The sequence below is a fragment of the Amblyomma americanum genome, chromosome 8, assembly GCF_052857255.1.
Source record: "Amblyomma americanum isolate KBUSLIRL-KWMA chromosome 8, ASM5285725v1, whole genome shotgun sequence".
NCBI lineage: Eukaryota > Metazoa > Arthropoda > Arachnida > Ixodida > Ixodidae > Amblyomma > Amblyomma americanum.
In genome coordinates, this window is record NC_135504.1 from 23753044 (window position 1) to 23778005 (window position 24962).

Genomic DNA, 24962 nt, shown 5'->3' on the forward strand with positions numbered 1-24962 from the left:
TAATTTTTTTACCTTTTTGGTATGAGAAGGCCAGTTATAGGAATACTGTTGATGAAAAGCCATCTTCACTCATCCAAGTAGTGCCTCTGGTATAGTGGTTATTCTAGAGGAGAGCCTATCACGTATTATATAAACTCCTTTTTAGGTGGAACCAGCTCTTGTCACCTTCATGCCTGTATAGTGATTATATTTTGGGCAACACAGATTTATTACAGTTAGAGTTAGTGTTCATAATTTAATCTGCTTACTCTGTTTCAGAGTTGCACGAGCAGAGGCTGCAGAAACTGCGCGCAATCAGCGAGAAGCTTAAGGACGATGCGTGGAAGTATGAGCCGATTGAGAAGTTACTTGGCATGTAGAGGCTGTGTAAAGCGTTCCTGACTGATGCCATTCTACAGCCGGTGTCCTTGTTGTGTCATTTCCCCATCTCTTCATCTATCCCCGAACAGCATGGTAAGCATGCCTGGCGATCAAATTTGAAACGATGCATACGATTTCAAGCCAGGAGTGCTTCCAGCGTTGGTGACATGCCGACATAAAATTATTTCGACCAAGATATAGAATCACGGAACCAGCTCATGTCCAAGCAACAATCACATTATGTATTTTGAGTCTAGCTGTTAGTTGTCTATGTCAGCTAAGTTTTTATTATGTATTTGAGTCTAGCTGTTAGTTGTCTGTGTCAGCTAAGTAGCTTTGTTGTTGAAGAGTGAGCATTATAATCTTTCAAATTTGTTGTGGAATAGATACTAACTTGGGATAGGCTCAGTTTTCAGTCTATGACCTCAGTATTTGATGGTTTGAGACGTGGCATCTGGCGAAAGCTACGGTTGCTGAAAGTATGACACAAAAACTTTTATATCGACATGGTGCTATTGTCTGCATTTGACGATGTTTAGCAATAGAAGGCACCAAGTTTCCTATGTGTGTTGGAGATTGATGTGCGCTTTGAAGTTTTTATCGATAATGTTAGCCGTGTTCATGCCATGCCTTTTATTTTTAGGGCCTTCATCATCACTGATCCTCTTCCAAAATCGCATCAGCATAGCCATTCATCTACACTTCACCATCCATGCCCACCTGGTGATACAGGAACTCACTTTTGAAGTTTGCCTGCAATTTATCTGCATGTAATGCGTAAAGAAGGCATGTTCTAAGTTTACCTTCATTCCAGTTTCTAGCTTGAAAAAACAAAACAAAAACGCTGCACATTGTGAACCAGCTGCTCATTTTACAATTTGAATGTGTTGCCCTGTGGTGAAGTGTTGTAGCCAAAAGTCTAATAAAAGTGAAAAGGTAAAAGGTTGCTTCATATTCTGGAAGGCAGCAAAGCTGATGTATTCTTATTGTCAGTCTTTCCCAGCCTTTTAGTTCACTCAACATTCAGTTCTTATGCCTAGCCCTAAATTCGACAAGTCTCACTCACACATAAGGTGCCCTGTAATGGACCATCACCCTTAACCAGTCATTCACCTGACTGCATTTACTCAGCGAGTCAGCTGACCTTGCATCAGTTTCAAATAGTTAGTAAAGCTTTGTAGGGGGCTAGTTGGTCGTGCATGCTGAGACTGGGGAGCGCTAAATTCAAGACAAAGGGACAACACCACATAGAAACCCCACGAGACAAGAGCGCTCTCGTCTCGTGGTGTTCCTGTGTGGTGTTGTCCCTTTGTCTTGAATTTAGTGCTCCCCAGTCTAAGTGTTCAAATAGTTACCGCATAGCTCAAAATTGGCTCTGCAGCATCAGGACACATAGAAGTGCCTGCATCCACTATCAAAAAATTATTAGCGAAATTTTCTGCAGCATTTCTAACAAAACTTTCTTTGCACGCAGCAAGCTTCTGGTGCCGTCGGTCACGGGTTCGTGCATATGGCCACTTGCGCATAACACAAACAGCTGGAATTTGGTATTCGCATCAAAATATCAATCGACGCACGACATCAAGATGAGCTTCCTTTTCGGAGGTCGCTCGTCAAAGACCTTCAAACCGAAGAAGAACATCCCGGAAGGCACGCACCAGTATGACCTCATGAAGCAGGCAGCAGCCACACTTGGCTCGGGCAACCTGCGCCTGGCTGTCATGTTGCCCGAGGGGGAGGACCTCAATGAGTGGGTGGCTGTCAACACGGTGGACTTCTTCAACCAGATCAACATGTTGTATGGAACAGTGACCGAGTTTTGCACCGAGCGCAGCTGTGCCGTTATGTCGGCGGGCCCCAAGTACGAGTACCATTGGGCGGACGGCCAGACAGTGAAGAAGCCCATCAAGTGCTCCGCCCCCAAGTACATCGACTATCTCATGACTTGGGTACAGGACCAGCTTGACGACGAGGCCCTGTTCCCTTCTAAGATAGGTGTGCCGTTCCCCAAGAACTTTTTCTCTATTGCAAAAACCATTTTGAAGCGGCTGTTTCGAGTGTATGCACACATCTATCACCAGCACTTCTCAGAGGTGGTACAGTTGGGTGAGGAAGCACACCTCAATACCAGCTTCAAGCATTTCATCTTCTTTGTCCAGGAGTTTGGGCTTATCGATCAGCGTGAATTAGTGCCTCTGCAAGAGCTTATTGAAAAGCTTACCAGTAAGGACAGGGACAGCAATCCGTCGCGCTAGAACATAACATTTCATTTTCCATTTCTTTACATGACATAAATATAGCTGAAGCATAAATTACTGACTTTTTACATTCTGTACCATTTCAGTAAAAAATAATTATCAAGCTGGATGCAAATATTTTCACATATCCACAAAGGCTGACTTTGTCATGTTAAAGCAAGTTTATGTTCTGGTACTAAGCACAGCTTTAAAAAAACTGCCGCCTGTTTGCACAGACCTTGTAGTGTATATTTGGCAATTCACGGTGTTTAAATAACAGTGGAAATTTTTTACTGCCAACCATTTGCACATGGTCTAAATTGTGTGCAAAGTGCTATTGTGCAACTGAAATGTAAGCTCTCTGTCAGTGGCGCTTCAAGCTGCACTGAGCAACATGCAGGTGTACGTACTTGCAAATTCGAGGCTCGTATTTGTGTCAAATGTTTTCTGTGCTGTTTTGGTTGATATTTTAGGAAGAAAAAGATACTTCATGGCGAGATGTGAAAGTATGCCGACAAGGCATTTTGCGTTCTCAGGAACCACCTCATATTTTGACTGTAAGAAGAATAAAATATGACTTCTTCCTGCTTTTAATACTTATGTAAATGAAGAATTGACCAAACCCTTGTCTTCAGGAAAGAACCTTGGCTCTCAAAATTTAAAGCAATTCTTAACGGAAAAAGAGGGCTCTGCTATTCTCAAGATGACAATGCCTGGGACACCACTGCCAATCCATAACAGTGCCACTGATTGGTACTGCTGCCATATTGGGAACGAAGACAATGCACTATGAATAGTAGCCTAGCTATAGTACTCATCATCTAGAAGTTATGGCAGCTCTTTCCTATGAACCGACATCAGAGTATTGACGACTTAACTTTTACACCCTATCTTCTTCCATTCCTATTATTCCATTCCCTGTATGCGGGGTTGCCAGCCTGACACTATGACTCATTAAACTGCCACGTGTGTCGAAGCCCGACATTATACAGTAAAACCTTGTTGCGTTCCCAGTTGGTACCCTCAAACTCGTCATTAAATATGTCCCATAGAGTTGCGCTATATATCTTCCGGTAATATGTTCCCAGATAACACAATTTTCCAGCTACTACGTTTACAATTTTGAGAAATTGTGGTCATATAATACGCTTATTTACCAACTGCACATGTGCAAGCGTACGTGAGGGCATGCAACATGAAAAGATGACATGCAGCGGCAGTCAACCGCCGTGATTACTTTTCTGAAGTGCCCGAATGCAAGGAGGCAAAGCACCACCACCGCCAACAAAAATAAAAACGACGCGTTAGCATTTAAGATAGCCATTTTATTTTTTCGGGCACGTGACCTGAAGCTGGCAAACGCTGAGGTTTCTCTCGCGTTGCATGAGGGCAAGGGGGCGAAGCATCTACGAACTGCAGCAATGCGCTTGCATACATAACGCAGCCTAAGGGGAATTAAGTGGCTTTTTGAGAATTCGGAGTTGTTCCAGAATTCGAATACATGAAGGTTCTAGGTAAAGCATGCCAAGTTGTTTTGCGGTAGCATTTAAAATGGTGGCATAATCGCTGATTAATACCACAACTATGTTCAAGTTCTTCTCACTGCGTTGGAGAAATGCGGGGAATGGGGATGACGTCATTTTTACCGAAATTTAAGATGTCCCCTGCCTTCACACACATGCTGCCGTATGTGTCGTCCGATGCCGCCAAACAAGGCCTCATGGGCTTCACATTCGGTGGCGCTGTTTTTCTTCCTAAAAGCAACCGTTTCCACATGGGAAATGTAGCACTACCGTACATGACGTCATCATTAATTGCAACCCTTGCCCGTCGCTGTGCACGGCAGAGAAGCCTGACCGCCGATACGGCTTTATTCGGCGATTGCGTCGCCATTTCAAATGCTAACACAAAAAAGTGGCAGGGTTTTAAAGTAGTTAAACCGATTAGACGTGCGAAAGCATGTGTTTAGCCTGGTTGGCTCATGGTTTTGCTTTGCTGGGTCGTCGGCACGCCTGGTGAAAAATTGAAAATTGGTTTTTGGGGAATAAAATGGCGCAGTATCTGTCACACATCTCGGTGGATGCAAGAACCGCGCCATTAGGGAAGGGATAAATGAGGGCGTGAAAGAAGAAAGAGGTGCCGTAGGGGAGGGCTCCGGAATAATTTATACCACCTGGGGATCTTCAACGTGCACTGACATCGCATAGCACCCGGGCGCCTTTGCGTTTCGCCTCCATCGAAACGTGCCACGTTATTAGACACGGGTTAAGTTCTGATCGAGATTAAGCTGATCTGATCTGTTCGCTTCGCAGATATAAGTTGATGAAGACGACGATGTGCAATGCCCAGCATGTGTGTGTGTGTGTTGTAGTTTAATATGAGGCAAGATCGGCTGCGGGGATAGCATATATAGTGCTCCCGCGCAGTGAACAGCAAAGCTGATCTGTGCTCCGCTGCGGGTTCGAAGCCCAGTCGCGGCAATGTTTATTTATTTCTGCATCTTCAAGGTCATGCAGGCCACGGGATTCTTGGTTAGGTTTGACCACGTGAAGTAGTGCTTTCCCACTAAAAGACTTCATATGTTTTCCCTGCAAGATTCGCACATTCGACTTCTTTAAACTCGTTGAATTATATTACCTCTTCATTTGGCCTTTAAAGAGCAGAAACACTGCAACAGTTAGCCGTCGTGGTGGCTTCCTCACAGAACTTTAATGCAAAGGGGCGAATCATCCAAAAATTGCAGACTTTGATTACTTTTGTCATTGCCGTCGACGGACCGGATGCGTTACGAAACTCCTTCCAGGCTGCTTTTATGCCTGGAAGGACTTTAGGAACTCATCCGTTCCGTCGACGGCAATGACGAAAATAATCAAAATCTGTTTGCAATTTTTTGGATGCTCTGCGCTTTTGCACCAAAGTTCTGCGGGGAAGCCACCATGGCGGCTAACTGTCGCAGCGTTTATGCTCTTTAAAGGACAACTGAAGAGATTGTGTAATTAAGAGTTTAATGAAGTCGATTTACGAAATTCCTTCCAGGCTTAAAGTAGCCTGTGCATATTTGTGTGTATATTGCCTCTCCCTCCTATCCTCTCTTCCTGTCCCCTCACTTCTTTCATTTCATTTCTCCATTCTGCCTGCTATTCTTTATTTCCGCTGCCCTAGATCAGGTGCTTCAGTATCATGGCAGATGCCGGGGCTGGCAAAAATCTTTTCCTTCCTTTTTATTATTACTTTAATAAACCACTTACTACTATTAGTAGTAGTAGTAGCAGTACTACTACTGGTTAAAGCAGCACGAGTGCGTACTGAATTCTGTGAGCACGAGGAAAGGATCTGTTCAGATTTGTGCCAACATGTGCTAATCAACATTTTTAGGAAGTGAAATTGTGAATAAATGCCATTAATTTTACCTCATTCAGCAGTTAACATTTCTCAGAATTAGGTGGTTTGGATCACACGCTTTGCTGGATAACATGTTTCTTCCGCAATTCTCGTAGAAACGTATCAGCTACTGCACGTGCTATGGAGGGGGTACTTGTTAGTGTGCACCATGCAAGAGCAGCGATACGTATACAAAGGAAAGCTGTACAGCTTTCACAGAGACATTGTAGTTCCAGAACTCTTCGTCATAGTCGGGGGCTCTGCTTCAGTAAACACTAAGCAGTTATCACTCCCCGATTACAAATCTACACAACCCTTGGAAAATTGTAAACATTGCACTGAAACGTATATGCTACTGTGAGTCAACTGAAGACAGTTTGATGGGTTACAGAGTTTCCTAGAAATAGATTCAGTCTAACGCGACAGCGTTAAGGAGCTCGTGTCGCTGTAAAACGAGGCGTCGGTGTCGTCGTTGACTGAGCGAAAAGAAGCAGCCAGAGAAATCTCCAGAGCAGCCTCCTAAGAGGTAGGTGGGCTGCGTATCACGTGACCTGCCAACCGGGTTGTGACAAACCGCATCTTGGCAGGTGGCAGTTAAATTAATGATTGGTCGCTGGAGGTTGCTGGGAAAAGCAACCTGTGTCGCACAAGTCCCACTGGTGGCAGCAGCTGTCATTGGCAGTGGCTCATCACGCTTAACCGCTGCACAAGTGTGCCAGGAGTAATAGGATTCCAACCAGAGATCAATGAACGTTAATTGTAAAGGCGTTAGTTATCACACCATACTCTAAGGCGTCGGTTAAGTGCGCCCTCAGATTTTTCTACCTGCAGCTTAGCACCCAGTGCGGGGATTTTGCTATAAAACAAGGTGCTTACTCCAACACGACTCAGCAGTCTCTGCAGGCCCGAACGCCATACTGGAACAGTGCGTGGAAAGATCAAAAAGTTGCCTAAAATATTTCGGGTCCCACAGAAGCACTAATATATTTTGCATGCAGACCACTTACCGGGGTTCTGAGCTAACCAGGATTACTAGCAGGAAAGCAGAGAGGGGTAGGGGGGGGGAGAACTCTGGAAACTGTTAATGTGGGTTTGGTTTTGAGGAAATCAAACTGCGCACTAGGTAGTAACTGCCTACCAGCATCCACACATGAGCGATCATATGGCACAGCACTCGGTTAATTACCTACTGTTAATCGCTGCCCATATTGCTCACCAGAACTGGTGTAATTTCGTTTACTGTCGGCCAGTTGTGAATAAAGCGACGCAGTTAGGCAACGAAAACAAGTCACTTTATTTCAAAGTTAAACAAAACAAGTCACTTCAATGTCACTGCACCCAAAAATGAAAAAGAAAAAAGGGTGGTCGGACTCTGCCCTGTTGCTGAAGACCTGAAACAAACAAAACGCGCAAGCACAAGAGTCATGCCACTGATTCAAACTGCCATCTTGCTCCTGTAAGGGAGCTGTGCTGTCAGCTTGCATGCTGACAGCACAGCTCCCTTACAGAAGTTTCTTTAGACAGTCCATATATCTATAGACTCTCCATAGACAAAAACTAGAGAACAGTCTGTAGGCAACACAAAACCTATAGACAGTCTACAGACAATCTATAGATTAATGGCCATACACTTTTAATAGACTTGTCTATAGTCAGTCTATATACTACAAATTTGCAAAACGAAATATCAATAGGAAGGCAGTACAGTCTATAAGAAGTCTACAGACTGTCTATAGACCATTTTTGTAAGGGAAGCTTCCCGCGCCCGGGAGCATCGCACACTAAAGCGTTAACAAAATATTAGGGCGAAGACAAAAATAACAAGACATGCACACGAAGGCTGCACACGACTACATCGAAAGACACTCTCCTCATTTGTACATGATCAAATTTGTCGAGGAAAGATTTTGCATGTTCAAATAATCTCGGATTTTATGCAGTCATCGGTAAGAAAAATTAAAGAGGACACAAGGTCCGCCTTAAGGGTATGACGCGATAGCGTAACCCTCAACGTCATCTAGGTGGCTCACCTGCCTCCTACAGGTTGCTGGCTGGAGAAAACCTACCATAGCCATGCCCGTGACTTATCGTTCATGGCGCGATGCCAACCACGCAAATACCAGATCTTGAGAGCGGGGCCTTTTTACGCTATCGCGTTAATATGCACAACCTTTCGCGAAGAGCAAGAGGCAGGCCCTTACCTCTTCCACGAGATAGTTTCATGCTTGCATGATGCGTCCGCACACCAAGCAGTGTAGCAGGGCATACTCTAGTGAACGTGATGCTAGACATTGCAAAACGGATGAAGCCCATACACGTGGCATGACTCGCTGAAATTTACCATGAATTCAAGGGGTGAAAAGACATTCATACATTACTTAGGCCAGGTATTTCGAAAACAAAATCAGAGTAACGCTGAATTGAAAGGGCGTTAAATCTGTTTCTTAGGAATTCATTAAATGAAGATAGGAACAACATGCATCTTTGAAGATAATTTCACAAATTTTAAGTCGAAATTTTGGCCTAATTTTTAAAAAATATAAAAACTTGAAAAATTAGGTCTTCGCGAAATTTAGTTGACTATCTTTATATGATTATAAAAACCAAATTCATATCGTGACCGTTACGTGACGTTCATTGTGAATTGATAAACTGAAAGTTTAACTGAGGACAGAAACTGCAGGAAAGATTTCGTTAAACTAGGTGTTAACCAGAAAAAACTCAGCCGTGGCATAAGTCTCAAAATCAGTTTTCTAGCTAATAAATGTTTCTTGATCTGTTGGTTACAACCAACGGCGAGTTGCTAGCGAAGGGCAAGAGAAGATGCCCTGCGGAGTGAAGAATATTTCCCACTAAACCGCAACAGCACATGATGTGCATAGGAAGTTCAGTGTCAGCTGGCCGAGGAGATACAATGTACGGCGCTCTGTTCGAACCATCTGCGCTATTGCACTGCCCCAGGTACTTTCTTTTGCTTCGTCGTTTGGTGCAATAAAACTAAGCAGAAACCAGCTACGTGGCCGTCGTTTTGGAGAAGGACGAAGCTAAAGTAATTGCTGCCGCGGTATAAGAGCGTAGACTGTTTCAAAACGGCCGCCATAGGGATTGCTACGCCTCTTCAAAGAGACGTCACTTTTGTTCGAAATTTCGCCGATACATCGCATAATTACATTACGTACGAGCTTTGATAGCATTAACTCTGGGCAACAAGCTTGTCCATGTCTTAGGTCCGGCGTTTTCATGTTTTGTTTGCCAAGAAGACTCAAGTTCCTTAATTAACGGCACTGCCTAGCGCAACTTTTTGCTAATAAGCCCTCGTGTCGAGACGTTAGTTCTTATGCACATGCCTACATTGCTCCCACAACTGACCCGCCGTGACGGCACAATGGCTATGGGAAAACTCCCGTGAGCCATGCAGAGGCAGTGCACGCTAAGGAACCCTCAGGTGTTCCAAGATTAATGCGGAGCCCTCCACAACAATACCTCTCATAGCCCATGAGCCGCTTTGGTATGTTAAACGCATTCACCACGACATACCTAGGTATGGCGCGGTGACGTCACGACAGCTCAGTGAACTCTTGTGCATCGCTCACCCGGCAGCGGTCCTCGTCAGACGAAGTACATGGCACCCTGGAGGGAGTCGAGCACCTTGACGGCCTCGACGTACTGTCTGGTGGTGAGCGAGTCGGCGCTGCCCTCCGAAGAGTCGCTGCTCGAGCTAGACACGTCTACCTTGCTCGCCACGTGGTTCTTGGCCCGGTACGCGGCCAGGTGCGCGTAGTAGACTGGAGCCGGGATGCTCACGCTCCGCGCGCAGCGGGCGTACGTATGGCAGAGGTAGTAGCTAAGCTTCTCCAGCTCGTCCGCCGTAAAGTTTGAGTCGTCCCACACGACGTAGTAGTGCGACGGCTTGCTCGTGCCCTGCACCAGACGCCACGGAGACGGTTAAACACGCGGCACCGCAGGAATTTTGGACGACAGACCTCGCGTCACATTCCCGCCAAGACTTGCGCAGTCTTAACTAGGGAACCAAGAGGAAGAAATGGGCTTGGGCAGGTTATGTAATGCGAAGGGAAGACAACCGATGGTTCTTAAGGGTAACGGAGTGGATTCCAAGAAAAGGGAGGCGTAGCAAGGGGTGGCAGGAAGTTTATGTGGGCGGATGAGATTTAAAAAGTTGACGGGGATATGGTGGCCGGAGCTGGCAAAGGAAAGGGGTCATAGGAGACGCCTTTATGCCCAGAGGCATAGTCAGGCCGATTATACTACTGATGATGATGATGAACTGAGTGCCTCCAAAATTTGTTAGTTTTCTTGTGGTCCCCTTTTTGGAACACATTACACTTTGCGGGAGCACTTTACTGGCTGTTACACAATGAAACATCAAACTTGGCGCATGCGCAGTTGCTATCTGGGCCCTAAGCTAACAGTCATCCTGTCCTCTATAGTGCGTAAGAAGATCCTAGACTCCCTGTCACTGCATCTATAGTGCTGCACTGACAAGATGTGAGCACGTTGAGTTCGTTTCTGCGTCATTGGGGAGTTTCAGCGACCCTGTGATCTTCTACGGCTATTTGTACCGACTACTGAGACTGCCCCACACAGCATTGTATTACTGCGCACCTGAATGCCGAAGTGGCTGCAGAGGTAGAAGTCGAAGTCGAGAGGGTGCGTGACCACGGAGTCCACGATGGTGCCGGGCGGCACGTTGCGGCACTTGCCAACCCCGTCCCGGTCGCTGGCGGGCATGAAACGCGTGTGGTGACGCTTCTGGACCACGATGAAGGTCAGCGCCGGCTCGTACGTCTCGTTCGGGGAAAGCTCCTTACACGCCAGTCGGATGGCGCTCACCTAGAAACAAGATCAGGGCCCAGTTGTAGTCCTGAAGTGGTCTGCTAATTTGTTAAAACACAGTTTCTTGAGTTGGACAAAAGGGGTGGACAGGACGACACCAAGGCGTGCAGAAATGCTAAGAAACGTCGTCTTCGCTTCAAGTTAGGAGAAACTTATGGCGCTGTGAGTAAATTAGTATCGTATTTTGAGAACTGGTAGAATCCAAATTAATTTGAAAGCGTTTCTGATCGGGCTAGCAGAGAACTCGTGTCAGCTAAAAATGAAACTCTGTGCAAGACAGGTGCGATGAACCCCAGCGCTGTGGCGTGTTGCATTTCTTTAAGATCCGCCAGTTACAGCAGTTGATTATGTTCGTAGTTGAATCCACGAGACAATATGCTGCTGCCTCTTCCAATTATAAACAACCCACAAAAAGATGTGGGGACATAACTTATTGCGTTCGAAACTTACCTCGCGGTTTCGAACCTCCATGAACTGCCCTTCGCTCACTCCGTCCCGGTAGAAGATGATGCGCTCCGGCTTGTGCTTGGTAGCACGGTAAAAGGCCTTCAGCATGTCTTTCATCATGTCCTTGAGGTCCTTGATGATCTCCAGGCGAGAAGTGGCGGCGGAGTCCTCCATCTGGACGCGAACGGAGGCATGGAACTTGTACGGGATGGCGTCCAAGCTGCCAACGCACGCCGCGATGGACGGCCTCAGCTTGTCCCCGGGCGCCGGGTGAGTCACGTCCGCGCCGATGATGATCACCGGCTTCAAGAAGATGTCCGGCTTCTCCTGGGCCAGAAGGCTGTTGTTGGTACCGCCCAGCTTGGCGTTGATCTTCTGGCATAGGTTGGTGATGAGCGCGGCGTTGCACTTCTTGATCACGTTGTTGTCCATCACGCACTGGGTGCGCAGCCCGATCTCGGTCTCGGCTACCTGCTTGATCTCGGCGTAGTTCGTGTTCTTGGCGAGCACGATGATGACCATCTCGACGTTCGCCGTCTTGCGCTGCTCCTCGAGCAGGATGTTCCGCATGGGCTTGCGGTTCGCGTCTGTCGTGGTCACGTCCAGCGGCTGCTCGATGCTCATGCCCAGTTCCTGGCCGACGCGAATTAGCATCTTGACGAAGTTGTCGAGGCTGTCTCGTTGTGCGAACCGGCTCAGGTTGAGCAGCGTCCAACGGGCCAGCGTGGCCGGCTTGTAGAAGTGACGGCCCCGCAGTTCCCAAGTGCCGTCGCGGGGCTTGCCGACGGAGTTGTTCTCGAAGACCAGCGACGGCGGGTCCAGCACCCGGCCCTTGAGTTGCGTCGGCTCGGTGTTGATCTTGATGCCGAATTCGAGCAGACACTGGTCGCTGCTCCTGACCAGGTCCCGCACCGACTGGCGGATCTCGTTGAAACGCTTGGCCGGGGGCTGGGCCGTGCGCTTGATCATCTCGGACGTCTGGCTCTCGTCCAGTTTCTTCTTGCAGTGCTGCCCTGCGACGATCTCGCATACCTCCAGAGGGAGGTAGACCGGGTGGGTCTCGCTGCCGGTCTGGATGCAGGGCAGGTTCGGGTACGAGAGGCGGCGGTAGCGGTTCTGGAAGTAGTCGGCCACCGAGCAACTGGAGCCGTCTTCCATGTTGAAAAAGAGCTTCTTTGCTGGTTCCTTGGTGACGCGAACCACCTTGTACTTGCGCTGGTAGGGAAGGTGGGTGACCTTGACGCGCAAACCCTTGAGCTCCTTGTTGAGACGGACGTTCTGGAGGTCCCGCAGTTCTCTGAAGTCTCCTGCCGACATCTCGCGCCGGCCCTCGCTGAACAGCTTGCACATGAAGCTGGTCACCGGCAGAGGCTCGTAGAAGGCGGTGGCCGACATGTCGACGTTGAGCATGGGCTTCCACTGAGCGGGCCGCACGCTCGTGTAGTAGCCGAACCAGACTTCGCGGCCACCTCCGAGGGTGTTGTTGTCGTTCGGGAGCGGCGGCTTGAAGAAGGACCGCCCAACGGGCACGAGTTTGAGCGACGGTCCGTGCCGCAGCACGATGTCCACGGCTTGGAGGACCTCCTGGGGAACCTGGCTGACACGGTTCTCGAAGACTGCGTGCAGCGTGTCCAGATTCACGGTGGCCGCGTACTGGATCTTGACGATGAACTTCTGAATCCGCTTGTCCTCCTCGAAGTCGACCGTGAAGGTGCGCTCACGGAACTTGAGCTCACGGCGCGTGTACAGATTTTTGCGGCCGTCGAAGGCGGGCATGCAGCCGTTCAGGTCGACCCGGTACTTCTTTACGAGCAGCTCGATGACCAGGCGGTTGATCTTGGTGCTGATGCAGCGGTACTTGCGCTTCTCGGGAATTTTGGCCTCCTTCCGCGTCTCGGAGCAGATCTCCACATCGTAGTGGAAAACGTTTCCGGAAGGAATGTCAACGCTGAAGTGGTTGGCGGTCAACTGGATCGGCCGGCCCAGTTTTCCTTGCGAGGGTCGGCGCGGGAAATGGGACGGCAGGGTCCGCTCGATTTCCTGCAGACCACGCCGGGGCACTCCGCGGCTAAGGTTAAAATTCCCACAGCGCACAACTAGTGTTCGGCATTCTTGGACAAAAATTTTAAATATTGGAAAATGGTAAGGTATTGCTGTGGAGATATTGGAGGTAATGATCATAGTGCGAATGTTTTTTTTAGTTTACTAGCTGGCATCAAGCAGTTAAGACTGCCATATTAAAAGAATGGGGAACGCTTTTGACGATGGCAAAAACGTTAATAAAAAATGCAAGCCTGCCGACGGGAGATTTGCAGATCTTTTGTCCAGAATTGTCGGGTAGTCAGTTGAATTACGCACTGATTCCGCGCGTGAATTACGCCATGCCCTCTGCGTTAGCTTCCTAAATGTAAATTCCTCCATCGACATGAGTCAAGATATACTGAATTGCGCGTCACGCTGTTGATATCGAGAAGTCAAAATGATCTCGGCAAAGTAAGGCGAGAAACAAAAGTGAATGGAATGCATTGGTCAGACTGTCACGTCTCTACACTGCGGATGAGAACTCGTGATTTTGTTTCGGTGAGACACTTTTTCGCCTGTGGATTACTAGCATGGAATCTGCTCCTGTGAGCTCTTAATCGACCGCAGTAGTCTTTCTTATCTTTTGCTTGTTAAGTACGGCGAGTTTCGAGACAAACGCGAAAAATTTAAATTTCGTAGATTCCTGTGGGGCGAAGTGACACCTGTGGGCAACCTGAAGTTTGCAGCGTCAGTCGCAGCGCTGTAACACAGGCCAGCAAGAGGACCAAGCATTGTTCGAGGGAGTGAAGACTCCAAATTTTTGGCAATGTAAAGAAAAACTTCAATATGAACTTTATTTTGTCGTTTTAATTAATTGAAACTCTTACACTGAAATGTTGCAGAAGTCAGGATGGCAGTAAATGAACAAAGAGCTACAATTAGTTTTTGTATGGTTCATAAGAACTGGTGCTCACTTGTGACATCACGACAGTCTTTTGACTTCTGAAAGCGAAACTGAAACTGCACGGAAAAATAAATTCATTTATAAATTAGGCGCTGAGCGTTCCAGAGTACCTGAGCAAGCAATGCAAACACGCGTCTGTGATCATTCTTGATGTGGTATCGAATCCCCTTAACGAAGTGAAAATAAAACCTACGAAGAAAAGTGTTGATAATTCGTTTTTTGAGGAAATGAACTGGCGCAGAAGACGCGCCTCTCCTATGTCGCGTAAAGATGGGTGGCGCAAAAGGGGCATTCACTTGAAAGAACCCGGGACTGCACTTGTCCCGTCTTCTTTCGTGTGAATGTCGCTTCTGCGCTACCCATCTTTGCGCTACGATGAACACCTTTGCTGAATCATATAGGTAGGTGCACACCGGAACCGAACCGTAACGGAAGGGAGGAAGGTGGGAGTGAAAGAAGAAAGAGGTACCGTACAGTGGAGGTCTCCGCAATAATTTCCACCATTAATTTCTGTCTGTCTGTTGTTGCCAGGAAGAAAGAAAAGGAAAGTGCACAGGCCTGCTCACTGGCTCACGCCGAGCCACAATCGCTACCACGTGCAGATAGTAGGAGAGTTGAAAGATGGGATAGAAAGACAGGATAGTAAAGACGCGCTAAAGACTAGGTCGATGCAGGAGGTAGTGCAATACCAGGCCAACCGGTGGCGGGAGTGAAGCAACCTTCAAAGTCTCCGTCACATTTACAAAAATAAGTTGGACCCGTAACAGATACTCTACGGGGTCCGGACGGATGCCGCTCACCTCTTATACTGCCCATACTTTCGACATCGGGCCCTCCCATTGGTCGGACGCCATCCCGTGCTTTTCACGCGCCTTCTCCTTTCCCCTTCCCACGCGGTGCCAAAAAACGCGAGTGGCGTATGGAAGCACCGACGTCGTACGTAGCACGATCATTCCGGAGACTGCTCAGGTTCAGCATCACGTAGGGGGAGCCACAGTCGACAAGGGAAAAGGAGCAGCGAAGCAGGAGAGAAGAGATTGCGCGCTACCTTTGTCCGTTGAGGGACGTTAGTGGAGTTCCCATCTCGTGACATTTCTAACGTCTAGTCATAAAATGTATAATGGCAAAATCATCGAAAAGAGGCCCTCACGTGAAAACGCTGCGGTTGCTCTTGGCAACGTTTCGCTTGCTGCGCAGCGTAACGCCTGCACTTGAAATTTTCCTGAGACGCGCCTTGGAAGCCATATATGGAACCTGGTAGCACCTCGGTACGGTAAGGTGCATGCACGGTCACTAAAAACGCCACCAACCAAGCCATGGCTTGCAGTCTGGCAACTATCGAGAGCCGGGCAACGTGCCCCGCCACTGCGCACGCGCTGATTGGTGACTACGTGGCAGGCAGGCGCTCTGTTGACGGGAACGTGGCGCTACCTGGCGCCCTCAGGGTGAACTGCTCATGCGCGGTAGCGGTACGACTAACTACCGACATGCTACGACGGCTTTAGCGCCCACACCCTCGGCTGCAGACACGTCCGTGGGGGCACGCGGAAGCAGCAGCAGCCGCCACTCACCCGAATCTTGAGCTCGTCATTCTGCGACTTCGTCTGGCCGACGCCGTTGCAGGCCCGCACGGGCGCGGCCGTCGGCGAACCTTCGGTGGGCGCCGCACTGTGAGCCCCGTTGCTGTTGGCGGTGCCCCCGCCGCTGGTGATGACGTCATTGCGGGAGTGAAGCTGGGGCGGGTGCGCTGTGACCATCCGCTGCTGCATGGCATTCACGAACGAACTGTGGGGGGCGCCATTCAAAGTGGGCGGCGATTGGGCCACCTGGGAGCATCTGGTGGATCCTCCTGGACCAAAGGCAAGGAGTTAGCATCACCGATATCGAAAAAGCTTACCGATGGGTGACCAGTTTTTCTAACATGGCATGACCAAACAGCTCCGAGCACTAACGGGTGTTTCACTATTGCGCACCTGAAAGAATCGGCCATGTATATGTTAAGCCGCTGAAGACATAACCCCGCCTTCTGTAGAGCACCCGCCTCGAAGTAGGGACGTGGTGGGCACGACTCCTGCTCCCGGCCGGTTACCCGCCGGTTTCCTCAAAATGGGCAGAAGCTAAGTCCCGGCCTGCTGCCCGGCTTGCTATAGGGTTCCATGGCTTGACAATGGAGCGCAAGCCTTCAAATCCCGTCATTGGGCTTGAAGAGGCACACCGGAAATAAAATCTCTCATTCGGTCAAAGCGCACTTGGGCTTCAGCTGAAAAATTTTTTCTGAAAATCAAATAAAAATCGTGCAAAGGCGAGGGAAGGTTGTTGAAGCTGGTTAAGCTAATTCATGAGGTAAGCCTATCGAACAAAGTATGCCTTTCAGATAAAAGTAGCAGGGGCCTAATCGGAAGCAGCAGGCGACATGCCGCGTAGTTGTTAATGTATGGCAAGAAGACTAGTCGACAAGGCCATTGTGATCCTAACCACTAAAGATTTGGAGACGCACCGGAGGAAAAAAAATATGTAACTCCATCCAACGCGTCGGAATGACTACCTCCCGCCTATATTCGAGCGCGAAAAACAAGACTGGTTACTCCCTTTACACTTATTGTTGCGGCCTCGCACAGGAGCAGCGTCAAAGGCGCAAATTTAAATGAAACAGCGCACGGCAAACCTAGCCGCTTCACTGCAACCAAAAACAAGAATCGCGCGCCTCTAGGCAAGATGCAATCTCGTACGCGTCGCGAGACAGGCCAGTTGCACTAACCTACGCATTAGGCCTAGCGCGTTCTTGCAAGCAGACCTAAAAAATAGTGGCAAAAAAACGCCACCTGCAATTTTCATGTCCGCTAAAGAAATCTCGCGGAAGAACGTCAAGCATCGCGATAACCGATGACGAAATCAGCTTCGGGTCAAAAGCGAATCGCCACTCAAGCCAAAAGCAGCATAGCGCGCGGGACATCGCGATTTCGCCGTGCTATACCAAACGGAGAGGGCGGCGCGGGGACAGCCTCCGGTCGTGACGTCATTCCAAGCCATCTAGTCAGACGGGGTTGCCCGAAAGGCAGCGATTCGGATGGCGTCCCATGGCCTCCGCGATAGGCTCCGGAATAACTGTACGCTCTCTCACGGAGGCCACTGCGGGCCATGGAAAGCGTTCCGCGATAGGCTCCGGTGCCGGGCGCGCTCTATCACGGACGCCACGGCGGCCCATGGAAAGCGCTCCGCGATAGGCTCCGGTGCCGGGTGCGCTCTATCACGGACGCCACGGCGGCCCATGGAAAGCGTTCCGCGATAGGCTCCGGTGCCGGGCGCGCTCTATCATGGACGCCACGGCGGCCCATGGAAAGCGTTCCGCGATAGGCTCCGGTGCCGGGCGCGCTCTATCACGGACGCCACGGCGGCCCATGGAAAGCGCTCTGCGATAGGCTCCGGTGCCGGGCGCGCTCTATCACGGACGCCACGGCGGCCCATGGAAAGCGCTCCGCGATAGGCTCCGGTGCCGGGCGCGCTCTACAACGGACGCCACGGCGGCCCATGGAAAGCGCTCACCTCTTCCACGGCCTCGCGGCCGCGCTAGCGGGACGGTCTGCATGGCGGACACAGCGACCGCACGGCCGATGAACGAGCTCCTTCTGGAGCGAGCTGGGGGAACGTGCCTCGCGCCTAGCCTCCGGCCCGGATGGGTGCGGCCCCCGGGCTGGGCCAATGGGGGAGCGAGGCATTGTTGAACCCGCGCTGTGACGTCACAGACGAGGGAAATGGGCGGGGCCGGGCGAGCGAGCGCAGTCATGCCATCGGCACGTGGTATGCGCTTCTTCGCCGTCGTCTTTGCGGAGCTATAATTTGGTCAAGAAGCTGGACTGGAGCGGTTAGCGCCCAGACCGCGGTTAACAGCCCTTCCAAACGACGTGGCCGCCGCGATCACGTGCGGCTTCGCACCTTCGCTTATGGCGTCACGGCCGGTGGACAAGAGAAAGGACTTCCTTGGCTGCACTTAAAAGCTTATAACCAAGGGGAATAAGCGAGTTTAACTTGTAAGTTTGTCCTTTAGGGATTCTATGAGAGCATGGTCCCTGAGGCACCGTTCTACAGCCTGGTAGATTACACGTATCCAAAGTTTCTACCATAAGTAACTATGCCATGGGTGGGGCAAAATTTAGGGGTGGCCCGGGCAAATTTGGAGGTCGCCGTCGTGTTCAGCGTGGTCAGTTATGGATATACATAGATTTTGGTCCAAATTTGTTAAGGTCAAATTTTGGGGTTGATGACCCAAGTTTTAGGGTTGGCCCGGGCCAAATTTGGAGGTCGCCATCATGCTTGGCGCGGTCAGTTATGGCCAGGAGCCGCCGCGGTGGCTCAGTGGTTATGGCTCTTGGCTGCTGACCCGAAAGACGCCGGTTCGATCCCGGTTGCATTTCGATGGAGGCGAAATTCTAGAGGCCCGTGTGCTGTGCGATGTCAGTGCACGTAAAAGAACCACAGTTGGTCGAAATTTCCGGAGCCCTTCACTACGGCGTCTCTCATAGTCTGAGTCGCTTTGGGATGTTGAACCCCCATAAATAAAACCAAACCAGTTATGGCTAGACACCGATTTTGTTCCAATTCTGCCACGGTGAAATTTCGAGGGTGAATAATAATAATAATAATAATAATAATAATAATAATAATAATAGGTGTTTGGGGAAAGGAAATGGCGCATTATCTGTGACATATATCGTTGGACACCTGAACCGCGCCGTAAGGGAAGGAATAAAGGAGGGAGTGAAAGAAGAAAGGGAGAAAGAGGGGCCGTAGTGGAGGGCTCCGGAATAATTCGACCACCTGGGGATCTTTAACGTGCACTGACATCGCACAGCACACGGGCGCTTTAGCGTTTTGCCTCCATAAAAACGCAGCCGCCGTGGTCGGGTTCGAACCCCGGAACTCTGGATCAATGGCCGAGCGCGCTAACCACTGAGCCACCGCGGCGGGGTTCGGGGGTGGGTGGGCCAAATTTTAAGGGTGGCCTGAGACCAAGGTCAAAGACCATGCCACCATGGTGGACCAGGGGGTGATGGTGAACCTAGTAGACATTGTACACGTTTTGTAGCTTACATGCAGTAGCACTATATCTATGGTAGGCATCACAAGGTTATTTCAGTCATAATAATAATAACAAAGAATCGAGTTTTGCATTGAGTAGAGCTTTCGCTTAAAAAGGCACAGTATCTCCTGACAGGCGTACCAGTGACAAGTCCGCGGGCATGTGCCTACCACAACACACACGCACAAAAAAAATCTAACTGCTGCAGGGCCCGCAGCTCGCATGTTGGGCTGCGTACATGAAATAGAACCATGAAATTGCCGCAGACTCGTCTTCCCTGTAATAGGACTATAGTCTAAGAGACGCGAAAAGCCATGAAATTTTGAAATACTAAACTAAATATGCTGCCATGAAACCAACAAAAGCAATACACAGCACAGTGCAAATAGGCTTCCACCAAATAGACAGGACCTGAAGTGAAAGAACCTGTCTGAGTGGCGTGAGCATGTCTGGACAGAGGCAAGGGCGAGGCTAGATTTGAATCTAATCATCAATCGAACACACATTTGTTAAATAATTCCCCACAAGTGAAAGCAAACAAATTTAGAAAAAGATAACCGAAACGATTAGCAATTAATAGCCCATTCATCGACGAAAGAACGAGGTGACTCGCGGCACAAGTTCGTGCTCACCAAAATCACTACAGGGTGAATCAAACACGCGAGTAAACATTTTCATAGTGAGTAGAGATAAATAACAGACAACAATATGAGTGAAATACCCTCGAGAAACAGTAGGCCACATCAGAGATATCGCGTACTAACGAAGCATAGGCAAATTCGCTCTGTTCACCTCCATGGCGTGAACAGCAGTAACCCAGCACCGTATGTTCGCACGACACGAATAAATGCAAAGTGTGCCGCGTCTTACTCACAGCAGTAGCAATTTCCCCATGAAAGTCAGCTTAAGTAAATCTCAATAACGATACCGTCAGCGCTTCTACTCACTGGGAAAAAAATTCCTTTCAATAACTGCAAACAGTAAGCGGTCGAGCCCGGACCAGCGTCGGGACCTTCCTGTGGAAAGCCACAGCTGTGCTTGTTCCGGGGCGCGAAAGCAAAGGCTCGAGCCACGAGCGGCTGTGCCACCGGTGAAACACCCCAGTGTCGCCACGTCAGCAGACGACGTTCAAAGACTATCAAACATAACGACATACACACCGCGAAAACGTCAAAACAGCCGTGACGCGGAGCTAGCACAACATATGCGATGCACAGTTTAGCTCGCCGCACTAATGGGTCGGAAAACCCGGCCAAAGGAGCGGTCAAGTTGAATGACTCGCTGCAGCGACTAAGTGAAAATGAGGTAGCAAAGTAAGCAATTTATTCTCAACCTCACCCCCGTGATTCCTGGCTTTGAAAAAGCACGAGCATTATGTAATGCGAGGATTACCTGAGTCGCTTTGGGACTTTAAACCCTCATAAACGAAACCGCTCTGCTCCAGGGCACGCCCCCACATTTTGAACACATTACCATGTTCTTAACCTGCTCCTCGGATTACCTATCATGGTGAGCTAAAAGGGAAAAACGCGCCGGAAATGAAAAAATAACGGAAGCTACTTACTGCGGACTCGAATTACGTCGACTTTCGACATCCTGTCGTGTCCGAGTGTATGAGCGAAGAACACCTAATCCTTTAGTGGCGACGCTGCCTGGCCCACGACCAGCACAGGTGGCACCGTGCTGTACGAAGAGACGTTGATGTCAGGCACGCGCAGCCGCTGCCTCAGTCGTCGATACCAGGAGCCGGGATGGACTGGGAGCCAGGCGCTGACCTGAACGTCTTAGCCCTGCAGTGTTCGAACGGCCACCTGCGCGAGATGGAACAAGTTCGAACGAGTCGGAAGCTATAACCGCTGTCAAACGAACCTCTCTGCAGCTGAGCGAGGACAGAATGACTACGTCGAAAGGACTGCTTGTCCCGTCCGCTACTGGTGGCGTGGCGCCGCGTTCTCGTGACCTACTTGTGTCGCAACGCCACTGGCTCATACCACCGGGGCAGAGACACCTCCTTTCACCGCGTTCTGCCACTGCCACGTAGACAGAGAAGAGTGCGTGCGTTGTTGTGTGCATGTGCGTGTGCGTGCATATGCGCGTGTGCACTGTTGCATGCGTCTGTGTGTGTGTACACCACTTCCTAAACCACATTTCAAAACCCGTCCATCAATGGCGACCAATCTTCAAAACTAACGTAAAGTGGCGCCCCCTATGCGCAAATAAAATAATAATAATAATTGGTTTTGGGGGAAAGGAAATGGCGCAGTATCTGTCTCATATATCATCTTCCATGGAAACTTCTTTGTTTATTCATTTACACCTTGGCCAATCCCCCCGCGTGGGTATGTGCCATATACCTGGGGTGAAGAAGAAGAAGAAGAAGAAGAAGAAGAGAAGAAGAAGAAGAAGAAGAAGAAGAAGAAGAAGAAGAAGAAGAAGAAGAAGAAGAAGAAGAAGAAGAAGAAGAAGAAGAAGAAGAAGAAGAAGAAGAAGAAGAAGAAGAAGAAGAAGAAGAAGAAGAAGAAGAAGAAGGTTCTGCAATAATAACCTGGGGATCTTTAACGTGCACTGACGTCGCACAGCACACGGGGGCCTGAGCGTTTTTCCTCCATAAAAACGCAGCCGTCGCGGGTTCGAGCCCGCCCGCGGCGGCTGCTCATCGCTTTTCAGACAAAACTGACCAGCGTAGAATAGTTTATTTTAAAGCCCGTGGTGGCACGAAAATCTGCAAATCTTGACATTGCTACTGCGTTTCTTGAACCCTAAAAACGTGGCATCTGTGGGAAATATCTCGCATGATTAACTGAGTTGTGGCGAACGTTCGCATACATAGCCGCCCATTTTCAAATCAGAGGCCCCGCGTCTATATTTCCAAAACGGTTGACACGAATTTGCGACGCACTCGATCGCGCGTCTCAAAGGCAGAGATAAAAACGTTTGGAGGACGCTCAAGCTTCGTCTTTAAGAGTGGGACGTGACAGCGTGTTGCAGCGCTGCCAAGGGGTGCACGGAACGCCATCGCCCGTTCGGCGTGACGCGCGGACCGTTAGACAGTTTGAGGAAAGGACGCCTTTCTCACAAATCTCGGTGGACACCCGAACCGGTCCGTCAGAGATGGAAAGTGAAATGAAAATTGGTTTTAAGGAAAAGAAATGACACCTGTCTCGCTATACACGCTGGACACCCGTACCGCGTCATAAGGAAGCAAAATTCCCGTCTCTTACGGTGCGGTTCAGGTGTCCACCGAGATGCGCATTTTTCGCTCATGGCCAACGACGCCGACACCGGCTTTTCTGCGACACGAGCTCCTTAACGCTGTGGCGTTGAACCTCGTAGGGCTTCTGGTGGTTATGCGCTGGGCTGCTGAGCGACGAGGGATCAACTACCGGCATTCCGGCTGCGGCGGCCGGTTTCTGATGCAGGCGAATGCAGACAGTGCCGTGTGCTGTGCGATAAGTGCACGTTTAAAACATGGAGGATGGAAATGCTTTTAAAGAACCGCTGGTGGTCGAATAATCCGGAGTCCTCCACTGCGTCGCTTCTTATACACACACTCTACGCCTTTTGTCCTCTACGGACTCTGTGCCTTTTGTGAAGTTTTTTTTTTTCAGTAGCCATAGGTGGATAAGTCGGGAAAAGATGGGCGCCCGCAGTCGGTATTACCGTCTGAAGCACGCGAACGCAGGGCCAGCTTCCGCCCTCCCACAATTGAAAAAAAATAGATCCCACTGCGATTCTGGACGTATATTTTGACTATGTGTTTCTGTGCATGGAAAGGGGGACGGGGCGTTAGAGCTGATTGTGACTTTCCTTTTACAGTTTCAAGCTATCTACACTTCTTCTTCTCCTTCTTCTACTTAGTAAGCATGAAACATACCCACGCAGGGGGAGCGGCCAAGGTTCAATAGATAATCCCAATGAGGTATTTGCGCAGGGAAAAATAGGCGTGAGAAGACTAAAGGAATATAAAAATTGGAACAGTCAAATGAATTAAAGAAATATGAATTACCAGGAATAGAATCGAGCATTTTTGGACATGCGACAAAATTTTGTATATATCTAACAAGGTAATCGATCAGGTGCACTTATGTAATCATGAATATAGCCGCAGACACTGCTCAACGGGAATCCCTTTGCGCTCGCACCGAATGAAAGATAACTGGAACAGACAGTGGGAGTCCTAACCTCGAAAGTGGGACCTCCAAATACTGTTTTCTCTCAATTGCGAACCGCCGGCACGAGGAGAAAATGATCTATTGTTTCAACACTGTTGATGATGTTGTTTTTGACCTCACACAATGGCTCAACACTGTCTTGTGTTCTTCTTCTTCTTCTTCTTCTTCTCCTCAAGTAATATGGCACATACCCACGGGGGGGGGGGGGATTGGCCAAGGTATAGAGTAGAATGCCAATGAAGCATTTGCGCGGGGAAGGAAACGTCAGAAGACTGAATCAAGATAAAAAAATTGGAAAAATAAGATGAATTCCACACTGTCCGCTTCTTCTTCTTCTTGTTCTTCTTGTTCTTGTTCTTCCTGTTGTTCTTCTTCTTGTTGTCCTTCTTGTTCTTGTTCTTCTTATTATTCTTGGTAAGCATGGCACAAAAGCGAAAATCGCCGCTTGCTCCTCTTGAACGCCTTCTTCTATTTCTTCCTCAAAACGTGGCACATACCCACATGGGGTATATGCCAAGGTGCAGTGGCATAAAAAAGGCAATTTCCATAGGGGATTAAGACAAAGCTTTAGCACCAATAATAATAATAATAATAATAATAATAATAATAATAATAATAATAATAATAATAATAATAATAATAATAATAATAATAACTGGTTTTTGGGGAAAGGAAATGGCGCAGTATCTGTCTCATATATCGTTGGACACCTGGACCGCGTCGTAAGAGAAGGAATAATGGAGGGAGTGAAAGAAGAAAGGTAGAGGTGCCGTAGTGAAGGTCTCCGGAATAATTTCGACCGCCTGGGGATATTTGACGTGCACTGACATCGCACAGCACATGGGCGCCTTAGCGTTTTGCCTCCATAAAAACGCAGACGCCACGGTCGGGTTCGCACCGGGAACTCCGGACCAGTATAGCCGAGCGCTATAACCACTCAGCCACCGTGGCGGGTCTCAGCATCAAGTGTGAATTTAAAAAAAAAGGTTCGCATCTTGTTCGTCTTTGTTGATCCGGGTAGTGGCTCCGGATCAGGTCTTCCCAGGCGGCAAGATCTAGCCCCAGGAGAATCCTGACACTCCCAAATCAAGTGACACATCCGTCAGGCGGAGACAGCTTACTACAAGACTCTCTCCGCGTGCTCCGGTGCTGAGAGCTGGCCGGGAGGCACCCCCTAATAATTGGTGCACCTCGACCGTGATGCCCCATGATGACGGAAATAGAGTTCATTCATTCATTCATTCATATTGTTCGTATTCTGCTTTCATAAATGTGAAATAAAATGAAGAAAATAAATTAAGTCCGGATCGGTTCGAGCTTAATAATTCTAAGGCTCACCGATTCTCTTCTGATCTAGTGGCAAAAAAAATTGTTTATGGTTACCTGGGGTTTGACGTCCCAAAGCGAATCAGGCTATGAGAGACGCCGTAGGGAAGGGCTCCGGCAAT

The 24962-nt window shown here is 49.0% G+C and overlaps 2 protein-coding genes across 6 annotated transcripts; one reads left to right on the forward strand and one right to left on the reverse strand.

The window, feature by feature from the left end:
- Positions 1-314: 314 nt before the first annotated feature.
- On the forward strand, positions 315-3191 carry mats (MOB kinase activator-like 1). 2 transcript variants are annotated; one of them, XM_077634158.1, is made up of 3 exons: positions 359-453; positions 1004-1083; positions 1835-3191. In XM_077634158.1, exons 2-3 carry the CDS (start codon positions 1073-1075, stop codon positions 2613-2615), a joined length of 792 nt encoding a protein of 263 aa, XP_077490284.1. In that variant the 5' UTR covers positions 359-453; positions 1004-1072; the 3' UTR covers positions 2616-3191. The 2 variants fall into 2 exon arrangements, with proteins under 2 accessions (XP_077490285.1, XP_077490284.1); XM_077634159.1 differs by lacking the exon at positions 1004-1083 and having other exon boundaries at positions 315-453.
- Positions 3192-7250: 4059 nt separating this feature from the next.
- On the reverse strand, positions 7251-21368 carry LOC144101124 (protein argonaute-2-like). 4 transcript variants are annotated; one of them, XM_077634161.1, is made up of 7 exons: positions 21212-21368; positions 20907-21153; positions 15837-16114; positions 11283-13319; positions 10602-10829; positions 9572-9899; positions 7251-7369 (listed from the first exon to the last, which is right to left on the reverse strand). In XM_077634161.1, the coding sequence occupies exons 2-6, from the start codon at positions 20935-20937 to the stop codon at positions 9588-9590; spliced, it is 2886 nt and encodes a 961-aa protein (XP_077490287.1). In that variant the 5' UTR covers positions 20938-21153; positions 21212-21368; the 3' UTR covers positions 7251-7369; positions 9572-9587. The 4 variants fall into 4 exon arrangements, 3 of the variants coding, with proteins under 3 accessions (XP_077490287.1, XP_077490286.1, XP_077490288.1); XM_077634160.1 differs by lacking the exons at positions 20907-21153; positions 21212-21368 and adding an exon at positions 17809-17906; XM_077634162.1 differs by lacking the exons at positions 20907-21153; positions 21212-21368 and adding an exon at positions 16239-16570.
- Positions 21369-24962: the final 3594 nt, after the last annotated feature.